The 15,761-nt window shown below is 36.7% G+C and overlaps 1 protein-coding gene across 1 annotated transcript; it reads right to left on the bottom strand.

Annotated features, from left to right (window-relative positions):
* Window positions 1-753: 753 nt before the first annotated feature.
* On the bottom strand, window positions 754-15,524 carry LOC129277929 (sialin-like). Its single transcript, XM_064110041.1, has 7 exons — window positions 15,136-15,524; window positions 14,355-14,392; window positions 10,908-11,147; window positions 9,934-10,021; window positions 9,731-9,826; window positions 5,632-5,756; window positions 754-825 (listed from the first exon to the last, which is right to left on the bottom strand). Exons 1-7 carry the CDS (start codon window positions 15,320-15,322, stop codon window positions 754-756), a joined length of 846 nt encoding a protein of 281 aa, XP_063966111.1. The 5' UTR covers window positions 15,323-15,524.
* Between the last annotated feature and the right edge of the window lie 237 nt (window positions 15,525-15,761).

Below are 15,761 nucleotides of genomic sequence, written 5' to 3'. Positions count from 1 at the left end.
AATTTGTGCAACTTGTAAGCCTCCCATTTAGTTTATTCTTATTTTTTTAACTGAATTGTGTCCGCTTATATTCCTTCTTGATGATGATTTAAAGCTTTTAAGTTTATAATTATATTGGTAAATCCCGGTCAGAAAAGTTCATGTCACCATTCCATTCCTGAGTACTATATAATATCAAGGAGATGATATCTCCTTGATTATATGAGCATGGCCCTAAAGTGATTGTGATGTGATAGGTATGAAATCAAATGTGTTTTATTGGAAAATGTAGCCCTTTTCACACATTTTTTTTTTTCCGGCGATTTGGCGACCGATCAAAATGTCTGTGTATTTTGAATTGGAAACCATCTATCGGGACAGACTTCAAGATGTAGGTCTGAATAACATTGCAACATACTTCGTTTGGTGCTCGAAAGGTTATTTCTAAAATAGAACATCATCGAGAAATGGTGCTTGATTCATGACATCTGAAGAAAAAAATCCGATGACCACTGCACTTTTGTAAACATTTTAAAATGCTTGTTAATACTCGACAAAATTCAAAAGACAAAATTACGTATTATTTACCAAAGTTAATCGAAGAGTTTTAACATGACAATTAGAACAATAAATTAAACACTACCCATGCAGAGAACGATCGAGATGAGAATAAAAACTTGATCAGATGATGTAATATACTGATAAGCTTTTTCTTTATCTTCCTTTTTCCTCTTCGTATTCTTCCTCATCTCTCATTATTATTATCATCCCTTTTTACTGCTCCCCCATTCTACATGTACGTCTGCTTCTCCTTGGTAATTCTTCTTCTCCTCCTCCTTCTCCCACCTCACCGATTTATGAAGATAAAATTATAATGAAATAATAGAAATGTTTATGAAGATAATACTTATAATAGAGAAATGAAGATGATTGCGATTGTAACAGCGGTGATGACGATATCGATAATTATGAGAGGTCATAGACCATGTACAGCACAAAGTATCAGACGCAATTTCAAATATGATTACATGACGATTTCGATACGAAATATTAATCATAAATCTAGATCTAGTACATTAATATACACTTATTTTTGTAGAATAATGAAATCGCCGCTCAATATCGATAATTCTGATGATGACTAAAACAGAAAAGCATACGTGGGACAGTGTATTATAATATTGCCTCGAAAAATACCTGACACTGATGGAATTCCGTGCTTATATCGCTCATTTCTCAGCACGATTTTCTTTCACAGGGCTATTTGGCAAATATTTTTCATTTATACAAACAAACACTCCGTTGGTAAATTTCATTGGATTCTGATCGAACTAATTTTCAGATCGTTACCACATTTGGTATTCATCTTCAATTCCGAACATTACGTTTAATACGTTAAACCAATTAAATGAAGTTACATACTTTAGTCTGTTATAAGTTGTTTATATATACTCTCATACCCCGAGAGGGGATCGATGGGGTAAATAAAATGTAAGTCTAAATCAGGGGCGGATCCAGCCTCCGCCACTGCATGTCTTCCCCTCTGTTCCCCTTTCACTCTTTCCCTTTTTCCCCTTTATTTCCCCCCCCCCCATCGTCCACCAGATCTCTCTTCTTCTTTCCCCTTATTTTCTGTCTCTATCCATTTCCATATTCCAATTTGTCCCCCCTCTCCCGTTGATTCGATCCTAAATTTCTTCCCCTCTCAAATTTCCAATTTTTTTTTTCTCTTTCAACTGTTTTTCCTCCATATTTTTTTCACCCTTCCTCTTCCTCCATCCCAATGTTTTTTTCTTATTTTCTCTCTGTTTCCCCTTCCTTTTCTCTCCCTATCCTTAGTTTTCTTCTTCCTCGTTTCATCTTCTCTTTTGGTCCCGCTTCTTTAAAATAAGGAGATAAAGAAAATTAAGAGACAATAATTATGTTATCCTGGGGAAATGGTTGCCCGTCCAAAAATTGAACAAACTATTTTTAACAGTTTCTAATAAATCTTTGATCTATCTATGCCTTATAGTGCCAAGCTGTTCCGGTCATATTCATTTCATCTTTCCATTTCCTTCGCTTTATTTATTTATTTATTATTATTATTATTTTTTTTTTGGGGGGGGGGCTCCCGACACTTGTTTCAGATGCGAGTAATAATAAATATTCCAAGTTGACGTGAATTGTACGAATGGCTTGGGCCTACGAAACGAAAATGTGTGGAATCTTATTTTCCCACCTAAAACATCATGAATTGACCCTCTTCCAATGCGAAAAAGGAGGTTTTCATGGTTATTGCAGCAAATTCGAAAGATCAGTAACGATTTATGACACGTGCGTGATTTTTGATTAAGCTACTGTGGCTTTATGAATGCACCCGAACTTCCATTATAGATGCGAACCATAGTTCAGAACAGTGACCCGAACTCTCCGATCCGACAATAAATATGAAGGCACGCCTTTGTTTTGGTCGTAGAGGGAGCTATTTAGAATAGATTCTCCGTTTTTTCGACAGAAATTAAGACTTGCAGGAAAGACGAACAAAAGAACGGTGGCATCAATGGGCCTTTGATGGCGGCCGTTCCTTTGAAGAGAAGGGAACGTTGGGCAGGAAAGCCGAAGCGAAAACCCGGATGCAGTAAAGACGGTATAGAACGGTGCATGGACTTTTGACAAGCTTCCTTAGAAAAAATCCTGTAAAATTATACATTTTTAATATCCTGATGATTTTTCCACATTTTAACATTGGTACAGATCCATTTAAGCAAATGACGATAAAACTGTCGAAAAATATTTCCGCTTGAGTGAGCACCACTTACTTTTGAAAAGTTTGTGAAAAATGATTTGCGCAGAACTTTGAAATAATTAAGCGAATAAAAGTAGAGTTATGCGAATAAAAGTAGACCTTAATCATGAAGAACATGTAGAATTTAGCTACTAAAATTGATTTGAAGATATCTTTTACCCTTTTAAACTTGTTTCCTTGCCCAAAACACTTTAAAGAGTGCATTGCGCCCCACCCCACTCCAGGGGCGTCGATCCATTTTTCAGATTGGGGGGGCAAAATCATTAACGTTCCAAAGGCGCTCGATCGTACAAAACACCCACCCACACACACACACACATATATATATTATATACACACACACACACACACACACACATATATATATATATATATATATATGACTCATGAGACACAGACACGTATCTCACTACACAGATAGTACGAGTGCCGAGAGTGAGCTCAAATTTCTTTATATTCTGAGCTGAAAACTTGATATTCTAAGCATTTTTTGTACCAATGATTAAGATTTGTATCTAAAAGAAGAATAGATGCGAGCGCGAAGCGCGAGCTGAAAATTTTGATATTTCGATCTATAAAAATGACAGTTTACTGGACGTTTTTGATAAAGAACAAGCTATATATCCAAGAAAAGATGATTGCAAATTGAAGCAGTTCTTTTGAGGCTTAGAACTGAAAAGTATGGGTTTTTGCTACAGAAATGATGTGAGCGCGAAGCGCGAGCTGAAAATTTTTATATTCCAATCTGAAAAGCGGACATTTTGAGCACGATTTTAAATAAAGAACGACTTAGCAAACTGGATGTGAGAAATAAGTCTTTCAGTAGAAGAGTCATCAATGACTGGAATAGTCTTCCTGAAAACTTAATACAAATGCCAACAACAGACAAATTTAAAAGAAATATTGATATATTTTGGCAAAAAAAACACTTTGAGCTTCCATGACTCCTCACGCAAGCTCATGAAGTAGTAGTTTTCAGTGACCAATCATACAAGAAACGACCGGGAATTACAGGCTTGCGCCTTCATCCCGTACCAGATGATGATGATGATGATTGTGTATCTCAATCTCGCTTGCTGAACATTACAATCTTGTTTTTTTTTAATGCATATCCAGAACTATTGGGGGGGGGCAAAAAGATATGTTTGCCCCCCCCCCAATATTTTCATTGGTGGGGCGATCCCCCCCCCTGCCCCCCCCCCCCCCAGGATCGACGCCTCTGCCTCACTCCCCCACACACCGAGGCCATCGTGACAATAATGCTTTACACTGAGCTGTGATTTACATGAAATTGCTTAGTCTTGATTTTCATTTTGTTAATCATTGTCAAGCTGGGAAAAAGTGTGGAGAAACAAGTATTAAATGAAAATGAAATGTAAACTCACTTTAAATGATAAAAACTTAGTGCAAAAATGCTGGAGATGTCTGATATAAACTTTTGTTTAGATTTAGTTATGTCCTCATATCCAGCTGGCACAAAAAGGTAGAGGTTGTGCTTACTAAGTGTTGAAATTTTAATTTGAGTGGCAAAATTGTTACAAAATGCTTGAATGTATCCATTTTATTTCAATTGACTAAAAGTGCAAGGGAAATGAATGATAAATATTTCGCAGGATAAGTTTATTTTGCCCTTTTCCCTTGACACAGCGTGAAAACGATAACGATAAACGATATCCATACTTTACAATCTGCCATTTTTATGTACAAATTCTCAACCAATGCTATACCTACATCCTTTCAAAACATTTTTACTTACAATAGGGACATTCATTCATATCCTACACGTCACTCATCAGACTTTCATTTGACAAACCCGAAAATAATTTTAGCACAGAAAACAATTAGACACCACGGCCCAGATATATGGAACAACATACCCAATCATATTAAACTCACTGCATCTGTCTTTTCTTTTAAAGCTTCATTGAAAAAATATATTTTATCCAGATATTCATAAATCTCTCACCTGCACTTGCACCCACTAGCACACACTTCATTTGTCAATTTCTACTTTTTCCCCCGTTATTTGATGATTCGTGACATTAATTTTTTTTTCTTACAGACACAATTAATTTCTTAGGTTTCCATGTAGCCCTTCCCTTTTTTGGCTGCTATGCTTCAAGCATATATTTGCTTATATAGTTTGCCTCTGCATTTTACTTATTATATATATTTTTTATATATTGTATTTATGTCTTTCTCCAGTCACTACATATAAGATTGTCACTTGGTTATGTACTTTATGCTATATTATGATTATGTCTCAAGTATTGTAAATTTATTTTGTATATATTCCAATAAATGCAGAAAAAAAAACCGAGCATTTCTGCGCAAACAGATTTCTGCAAGTTTTACAAAAAAGGACATTGCTCACTCAAGTGTAACATTCTGTCAAAACTTTTAATTTTATTGGATAGATGAGACCCAAACCCAACATTATATGTGAAAAATTTACCCACATGTTGTATATTTTTTAATTCTCAGGGCTTTTTCAAAGTGTAAACTTTTTTTGATACGCACTGTATAGATTCCGGGCTGGTGTTAGATCAACACCGGAGTTTTTGCAGTGTAGATTCATCTAGTACAAAAATATAACCATACAATGTGCTAGCAATGACGACAGAATCACTGTGTATCTAATTTAATCTGATAAAGAAAAATTGATCCAAGGTTAATTTAACCCTCGTTTGTAAATTCCTGCATTGATACCCCATTAATTGGTTGCACCCACGAGGAATGTATTCGAACCTTTCGTTCATAAATAATCCGCTCTACCCAATTCAATAATCAATTATATTTTGATTATTCATATATCATCTAATGTTTCTCATTTCTCAGATGATTTTTTTTGGGGGGAGACTCACCCTGCTTTCAAGGCGTAGATTTTGTTCAATATAATTTGGTTCTTTTGGTGAGATTCGAGGATGAGCCGACGGTGATGGGTACACGAGAAACACCCAGGCGATGGAACATAGTACACCAAGTGCTCCTATGAGAGAGAAAGAAGGAGAGAGATGAAGGGAAAGAGGGAGAGAGAGAGAAGGAGAGAGGGGGGGAGGTAGGGTGAGAGAGAGAGAGGGGGATGGATAGGGGGAGGGGTGACTCTTTCTTTCATCGATCACTAAGAAAATTGAAATGGTTGATGGTGTTCCTCTTCTTCTTTTATCTTCTCCCCCTTCGACTAGCTCCTCCTCCTTCTTCTTCTTCTCATCATCATTATTCTTCCCATCATCGTCTTCGTCGTCATCGTCATCACCATCATCCAGGGGCTTCGATCCATTTTTCAGATTAGGGGTGGGGGGCAAAATCATTAGTAATAAATCAACATTAGAAAGGTGCTCGATCGCACAAACAAACTAACACACACACACCCTAACCCCGCACACACACGCTCACCCTCACACCGACACAAATATTATACAAACATACATACACATATATATATATATTCTGAGCAATGTTTGTGATCCTGAACAAGGTGCGTAAAAAACTAATTAAATAATTACTGCGAGCACGAGCATGATTTTATTCAAATATATATGTTCTGGGCGCGAAAAGGGAAATGTAAAGGACTGTTTGCAGTTACCCCTGAAGACAAAACATAATTCAACAATCAAATAATGCGAGCGCAAAGCGCGAGCAGAAAATTTTGTCATTCCGACCTAAAAACTGGAAATTCTAGGCACTTTTTGTAATCATGAACAAGATAGTTATATAACTAAAGAATTGATGCGAGCACGCGAAGCGCGAGCGGGAAAACATTGACAGTTAGACCTAAAATGGGACACTATTAATGCTTTGGAAATCATGAAAAGGATGAGTAATTGTGTATCTTCGTACATTAATAATGCGAACTAGATTCTGGGCATTCTAAATGTATTTCTATTATGAAAGTCAATGAGAGCGCGAAGCGCGAGCTGAAAAACAAAAGATATTCCGATCTGAAGAAGGGTCAATTTATGCACTATTTCAAGCACTGTGTAGGGAAATTGTCAACTGGGTATGTATCGCAATGAATAAATGGTGCGAGCGCGAGCTGATATATATTAGTGTTATTTTGATTTAGGACCGGGATATTTTAAAGACATAATGTCACCATGTATGAAAATGATGACTATCTTCCTATTCCTCTTCCTAAGCTCGAGATGAAACTTGTCGATATTCCAATATGAAAAAGAGACAATTCGATTATTAGGAATTCGTTAATTTATTATAATCTTATTTATTAATATAATAAGCCTAATGAGAGCGCGAAATTTGTTGATATTAAGTTCTGAAAACTTGACATTTTGAGCACTTTTATAACTATGGATGCATGGGTTAATATATTTTTAGCAATCGATGCTAGCGCCAATCTCGAACCGAAATTTTTGATAAACTGTCATGGAAAGGTTTTTTTTTAAAGTAGTTTGCTAGAATTAATTAATGATTATATCATCTTTATATGCGTTATGTAAGCAATGTTTATTATTATTATTAATATTATCATTATTAATTTAGAGATATACATAACTCACCTGGATCCGCCTATGGAAAATGGGTTTGCCATTTTCTTGTTTATTCATTATAGAATTTTATGCCTGTATGATGAGATTCCTGCGTAAATGTAGGCCGCCTATATGGCTCGGTGTAAAAATGGCAGAAGTAAAAATGGCAGAGGTAATAATGGCAGAGGTAAAAATGGCTAAGGTAAAAATGGCAGAGGTAAAAATCGCAGAGGTAAAATGGCAGAGGTAAAAATGGCAGAGGTAAAAATGGCAGAGGTAAAAATGGCAGAGGTAAAAATGGCAAAGGTAAAAATGGCAGAGGTAATAATGGCAGAGGTAAAAAATGACAGAGGTATAAATGGCCCCTCCATGTAGAGTAGATTAAATAAGAAAGGTTCTGAGAATAGAGAGAATAGAATGGGCAACATTTTTTTAATTATACGTAGATTTTCTGCACCAAATTGATAACACCTAAGTTGGTTTTTCTTAATATATTCCTGCATGGACTTTAATACATGCACAGCCTTCTCATGTCAAATCGCTCTTCTAATACTGTATTCAAATTTGAACCACACTTTGGATCCCAAGTATTGTACTTAGTTCATTAAAGGGGAAATTCACCCTGACATAGAGTTTATTGTAAAAATAGCAGGAAATAATTAAAATGATATTGGTTAGGGCTTAAGGGAATCCATCAAAGATTTAAAAAGCTATTAGAATTTTATATTTTAATGGTGACGTTATTTTCTAGCCGTATTTTCCAAATCTGGTGTAATACAATATATCAATGAATTGTCATTAAAAAATGAAAATGGTTTTTTATTGTATTTTAATTTTTTTTCAATTTCAATTTCAATTTATTTCATTTTCAACAGAACAAAGTAAAGTGGTCTAAATAATTACAATGAACTTATACAGACAATATAAAGTGAGGCATGTACAATATATGATATTTTTCCATAAGTAAAACAAAACAAAGTATTATATATTAGCAAAACATCATTATAAAATAAAATTCTGAGAAAATGGAGGGATCCACTAAAAACAGTGCTTGTATTGTGTGGACGCCTCTAAATAATTATTGTTGTATATCAACATACAAATCATTTCACATCCACTCCTGAAAGACTTTTTTAGCAATCAGGAACCACTGATTAAAAATTTGAAAAGTAATACTTGGCAGCTGCTCGTATTATTACGTCACAGATCAAAAATTCAAACTTCTAATAAATTTTTTAACATTTGATGGGTTTTCTGTAAACCTTCACCAATATTTTTTTTTAATATTTTTACAGTAAATAAATTTGAAATAAAATCCTTGATTCACTACACATTTCAAAATTCATGCGGTAACCGTAACCATAGAAACTAGTTTAGGAACCTGACATCCACTTGGACTATATAGCTGCAATGAGGTATTTCTCTGAATAACTGAACGCTAATTGCTATTATTATATCATTTACATTGAACTATATACGTATCATATCAATGTCTATTCGGATCCATTATGATGTTGAAATATGAAAATTACTTTTATTACAGAACGTTTTGTTATTTTTTTGTTATCAAAGTAATGCAAGTGGTTCGAAGAAATCTCGAACTTGTCTATTTCTAACCCTAACCCTATGGTGTTAATGGTAGCGCACATTCGGTGTTCACAATAAAATTCGTTTGGTATGTATGTGATTAACTGCTATTCTACTCTACAAAATGGCCAAGATAAATCATTTCATCACTCACTAATTGAAATCATTTTGGCATGAAAACGTTTGAGTTTAATCATATCAACGATAAATTATAGAGCTGACCTAAAATGAATAAAAAATCTAAATAATATCTTTTCAGTTCATAATGCTCATTGCGTCGATAGGAGTCCCTTCAAGGCCAATAATTATACCGATATTAACTGAAAAGGCTCTGTAGCATGCCATGATCTACACCTCTGTTATTTTTGCCTCTGCCATTTTTACCTCTGCCATTTTTACCTCTGCCAATTTTACCTCTGCCATTTTTACCTCTGCCATTTTTACCTCTGCCATTATTACCTCTGCCATTTTTACCTGGCACCGCCTATATACCGTAACAAAAGTTGCAATGATAGATGGAATCATTTTCCGAGCGGAACGCGCGGAGAAATCATGATTTTGTACTGTACTACAGTAAAAAATAAATTTCATATTGTGTTTGGTTAATTTGCTGATTTTTTTTTTGGTAACATTACATTTTTTCACTTATGGAATTATTGGGGGGGGAAACGATATGCTTGCCACCCCAATATTATCATTGGTGGGGCGATCGCCCCCTTGCCCCCTTATTCCCCGGATCGACGCCTCTGCCATCATCATCATCGTCATCATCGTCATCATGATATCCATAACCACTGTCTTCACCAACTTCATCACCGTCGTTATATGGTCGTGAGCATATTGTGGCCATATAGTTATCAATTAGACTTAATTAAAGTATTCTGTTCACCTGAAAAATAGAATGCTGAAGGCCATCCCCCAGTAGACTCTGAGCTTGACAAGAGACCAGCAATAGGCTGACCTATGACCTGAGCCAATGGTATGCCTTAAAGCCAAGAGAAAATGGAAAAGAGAAATGCAGTTAAAACAACCAACGACTTTATTTTGGCAGGGGGATAAAGTGAAGAAAAAATAAATAAAATGGAAATATACCTGATGATCCGATGGTAACAAGGCGACTACGTTCACTCGGGGGCGCCCACCTTCCTATCAAAGCTATAAAAACAGGAAAGGTCCAGCCCTGGGCAATAATTAAAAGGAAATCATTTTTAAAAAAAAGAAGAAACAAAGAAACAATTGAGAAACGGTGACCTATTCAAGGTTGACGATTGCATATGAAACACCTGATGATACATAAGCAAAATGGGATAGTGTTTCACAAGACTTAACAATCGACTTGGTGATGACAAGCCTAATTTGGTTGTGAACTTTAGTTATGAGTAAGGTATCTGTGATGTTCAAACGTGCAGATACAGATCCATCTTCATTTAATTAACAAACCAATCATAAATACAGAAAGAAAAAATATAATATTCTAAACCTTTTAATAATGTTGTTCTAATTAATTCATCAAATTGTAGGAATAATTTCAACTAATTCTAACTGTAAGGAGAACAGTTACTGATGACTTACTGTATGATTTGAATAAAAAACGGAAAAGATTTTATCAAAAGAAAAAATTATTACAATTTAATTACGTGATTACATGGCCGTTTAATTGTTGACCTGCTGTATTATTCATTTGATTTTGATGTCTTTTTCTCAATTCTAATTTCATTTGTCTTCATTCTTCAAATTGTATTGATATCATTTGCAGAAAGGCATGGCAGACTGGCAGAGGCGGCTGGAGGATATTTTGTTATGGGGCGGGTATAGGATAAGAAAATTAAAATTCCGGAGTCATTTCTTTTTTAAATGAAATAGAAAAATATGATGTTTGTCTACAACCAAGACCCGCTTTTTAATACCCATCTTTCTTCTCTATCCCGTATCTCCTTTTCCGTTTTTTTTTTTGGTATTTTGTGTTGTTGATCAATTGCAATGCAGGTGGCGGGGGGTATGAGCTGGTATATCGCCGCCTCTGGGTGCAAAGCGACACCTTTTAAAGAATGTTTGGATCAACTTACCTGTGTAAGGCCTGAAATCACCTGGATCGTTATTAATAAAGGTACCCCCTGATAGGCAACCAGTGGCGTCAAAAGAGTGCAGATTGCAGGTACTCCAAAACTAATCGCCAACAGCCAGACCGCAGCATTCCCGTTAGTATCGGCTAAAAAACCCGCGGGAAGTTGCAACCAGGGAAACCCGTAAAATCCCGATGCTAAAATCAGTTCTTGGGTAAAGCTGCTCCAGTGAAACGGACCCTCCTGTTTTGTATAATAATAACAGTTGATAGAAAATCGTAGATAAACACAATGGACAATGATGGTGGCTTTACTTGCATACACAGCGCTAACACAATACCCTCAAGTTCCTGTTATAGGTGGTTTCAGACCGCCTCGAAGTTCGCCAGTTCCAGGTATTCTCTGATCGGGAAATTTACCCCGATCAGAAAATACCAGTTATTTTGGCGGTGTGAAAGCAAACTACGCGTAATATCCCCGAAAGAAAATACCCGATAAATAGTAGGTACTTGGCGAAATTACGAGAACTTTCGCGGGGATTTTTCCAAGGTCGTGGGTATTTTGGCGGTCTGAAAGCAAATTACGGGAACTTTTAGCCCGGCGTGTCGTTGGGTGCGGCGCCGTGCATGGGTTGCTGCTGGGCTAGTGATTTTGAATTTCGCGCCTTGCTGCTTATCAGACCATACTGCGCATGCTCGTAACTTCAGGAACTTATCCCGAAGGGTATGTTTCAGGGCGGTGTGAATGCAGGAATAATTAATGGGTATTTTTCAGCCTAAAAAAGTTCTCGTAATTTAACGGGGATTCTTGTGATCGAGGCGGTTTGAAACCGCGTTCTGGAATACATTCTTGCAGTGCCAGGGAGACTGAGTCCAGCACAATATGGATGAATTTTTATTGAAGAAAATTCAAATTTCAAGCCCATCACCCTTTAAAATCTTGATTTGAATAATAAGAACAGGCCTATAATCAAACGAGTATAATGCTGAAAACTTTATCAAAATCGTATGTAAAATAAAGTTATGACATTTTAAAATTTCGTTTATATTCACAAAACATTATGTAAAATGAAATTGTTCTTTCATTCATTCACGGCATACGGAGTGCAACTCTCTGGAGACAACTTGGTGACCAATATCATATTTATTTATCTTTTAATAATTGATATTTAATCCCCATTACACACTTTCATTACATGAGCCTCTGGGGACCCTATATTCTGATAAAGATAATAAAACAGTGACATTTTTGTTGACTTGCCATCCATATCATATCGTCATCTTCCAATTCTCAAGAATTCCTTATGCAGAATGAATAAGTACGGTTAAATAACACAACCATGTGTTCCCCTATATAAATGCCTCATAGAGCTAAGAGCTCCATCTTTTATTTTAAAACATCATGCGTGTGGAATTCGAGAAAGGTTTGGATGCTTTACTTCACCTTCAACTAACTTCAATTCTATATTATTTTATTTCCATTCAAACATAATACAACGCAGGCCTAGCAACTATAAACCATGCAGATACATATTTAAAGATTAAATTTTTCAAAAAAGACAACTTTAACACCTTGAATCGTCACATCCAAAATAGCTGGAGGTAAGCATCAGGGTACTTATTTTAATTTTCATCGAGTGAATTTGGTAAACATGGCCTTAACGTTTTACTCAGCATTTGCCGAATTGGTTCCGTGACATTAGCTCCGGCGTCAATTTCTCCGATGGAAAATCTGTACGTTAAGCCAAACATAGACCTCCAAAACTAAATTAGTCATAATACTTATATTTACATTATTCTAAACCAAAAACTCTACACTCTTAAAATGTTGGGAAACGTACTGTCCACACAACAATTGGTTAACGAATTTATCCAACTCTAGGTACTTTTCAACCAATACTGTGTAGTTTTCACCCAAAGCACACATTATTGGTTTAAAACTACCCGGAATCGGATAAAGATTTAACCAATTGTTGTGTGGACAGTATATGTTGCCCAACATTTTTAAGAGTGTATAACAATCCTAACACTAACCATTTTCCTATAAGATATCAAGACCAGGAGCAAATGTGTCACCGCCGAAATAACCCAACAGAGAAGACAGTGTCCGCTACAGCGTGTGCCACATAGTGTGTTCACAGTGTGGAATACAGTGTGAAATCACCTTCACATACAAGCATTTCAACAGTATGAATCACATATTCACACAGTCGACCGTGTGAACACGCTCTTAACAGTCACACCGTCGAGGTGTCCACAGTGTGAAAATATCCTCACACCTGCACACTATTGCAATTTGATAGTGTGAATAATATTTTCACATATTCCACTAGTGAACACACTGTGATCACACTAGGTGGTTTCAAACCGCCTCGATCACAAGAATCCCCGTTAAATTACGAGAACTTTTTTAGGCTGAAAAATACCCATTAATTATTCCTGCATTCACACCGCCCTGAAACATACCCTTCGGGATAAGTTCCTGAAGTTACGAGCATGCGCAGTATGGTCTGATAAGCAGCAAGGCGCGAAATTCAAAATCACTAGCCCAGCAGCAACCCATGCACGGCGCCGCACTCAATGACACGCTGGGCTAAAAGTTCCCGTAATTTGCTTTCAGACCGCCAAAATACCCACGACCTTGGAAAAATCCCCGCGAAAGTTCTCGTAATTTCGCCAAGTACCTACTATTTATCGGGTATTTTCTTTCGGGGATATTACGCGTAGTTTGCTTTCAGACCGCCAAAATACCTGGTATTTTCTGATCGGGGTAAATTTCCCGATCAGAGAATACCTGGAACTGGCGAACTTCGAGGCGGTCTGAAACCACCTACTGTGTAACTGCGTTCTTTCCTGCAGGTTTGACGCCCCTTTTAGGTTTTAGAACGCAACAGGGGCTAGTTTCATAAAGACTTAATACAACTATGGAACGTTAATGATGGCAGCTATCTTGGCAACGCGGCTCATCAACAACCGAGGTTAATCCTTCCATGGTAGTTTCGGGCTTTGCAAAAAAAAATTGCGGTCAATTGCTGGCAAGTCTAATTTCGGTTTTAGGTTTTGACATTAATTTGATTAATTAATAATTTCGATTGATTTCTAATCTACTTCTTGAAACAAGCTGTATAATCTGATTTGCTACGGTTGAAATTGATCTACCCATTTTATAATTGCATATTGCAATTGGTTGCAAATATTTTCTTGCAACACCCCCTTAGTCTTTGTGAAACGTAGCCCCGGTCCATGAAATAAAACTGTCATTTACTTCTCCCTTGGTGCTCGTATTCGTTGGACCGTTTACATGACAAACTTGAAAATTGGATTGATTCTGGTGGTTCATCTCGTAAAGCTCGTTGTTACTTGTTGAATTCACCATGACCGTCATAGCAACACTCAGTGTGCTTCTGCCTAAGAATATCGTGAAGAAACCAAAACATGAAATGTAGCTCACCAGGTAACGCGTCGAACACAACCCATTTGGAGGCTTAGCTAAAAAGAAAATGAAAAGAAATTGAAACGAGTCATTTTCTCCCTAATAATTGATTCCCACCATAATGTTTACGCTTGAATGATGTCAATTTTGATTTGCGCCAAAGTAAGGCATCACTGCAATTAATAAATCCAGGGGTCGTTTCATAAAACTGTTTGTGAGTTTAAAGTGACTTTAAGAACGACTGGTGATCCTTTCCGATATTCACCATAACATTAAATGTTTGGTGATTATTTAGCGCATATCACCAAACGTTCTGTAAGTCGCTCTTAACTTACGAACAGCTTTATGAAACACCCACCAGGTGTCAATGAAGCCATAATCCTACAAGAATTAACATTATAATTGTTTGATTAATTAACACAGGTCATTTGAATTTGATTTATTGCAGCCCTATACTTCGAAATATATCCTAAATATCCATGCATAAACATATACCACATAAATGTGGTAATTGTTTTGGAGAAGACACTCTTTCATGAAATTTGTGATAATCATGTGTTCACAAGATATTTCTTCTACACAATATAGTGACGTGAAATATCATTTTAAAATTATCTTCCAAGTCTTTCCCTGACCTTATTTTATTCACTCATCTCCCTCGTCTTATTTTCCTCCTTTCTATCCCCTTCTTTTTTTCTTTATTTCCCTTTTTTTTTCTTTCACTTTTTTGCTCCTCTAATGGGGGTTCAGGGCCCCTCACCCCCCCCCTAGATCTGTCTACGCATGCTAGCCTACATACCAAGGTCATTCTCGCTGTCTTGCGAATTGGGTAATACGTTTGAGAGTGCGACATCGGCGACGACAGGTTTAGGGCAACTTCTTGGTTCTAAGGCAATGCCATTCACAACAAGTGGTATCGGTGGTCGATGTCCATCAAGGTGTTCATCATTGTCGGTAACATCCTGTGAATAAGTGTAGCATTCCATGCTCCGATAATTATCTCAATTATTTATAGACTTTGGGTGAAATTTGTGTTGGTCTCCTCCCAACTCCCTGCTCACATGCTTCCTTGCAATTGAAACTACATCGGTAAACTTGCAATTAATTAATTTCCACTTTTGAGGTGCTTTCCTACTGCAAATGGAGCTTCAGTATAATGGAAGGTTCTAGCCCGTTCTACCAAGGAGTGTTTGAAGCTCCTTGGTTCTGCATAGACCACTGACCTCACTTACGTTAATCCCTTCAACTCCCTCTTTACTTTTGCTGTTCCAATCATTTGGCACGAAAAAAGATATACGCCCTAGTGAGCACCAGACGAGTGATATGTATGTGTACCACAACTCAACGGAGCGCGCCATTAAAGCAACGCCTGTTAGCATCGTTTTGCTCACTCTCCAAAATGTCTGCGATATTGGAATCCTAAAA

This window comes from Lytechinus pictus, chromosome 15 (genome assembly GCF_037042905.1).
Source record: "Lytechinus pictus isolate F3 Inbred chromosome 15, Lp3.0, whole genome shotgun sequence".
Lineage (NCBI taxonomy): Eukaryota > Metazoa > Echinodermata > Echinoidea > Temnopleuroida > Toxopneustidae > Lytechinus > Lytechinus pictus.
The sequence above is the reverse complement of the archived record's forward strand: the minus strand, read 5'-3'. Positions and strand labels throughout refer to the sequence as shown.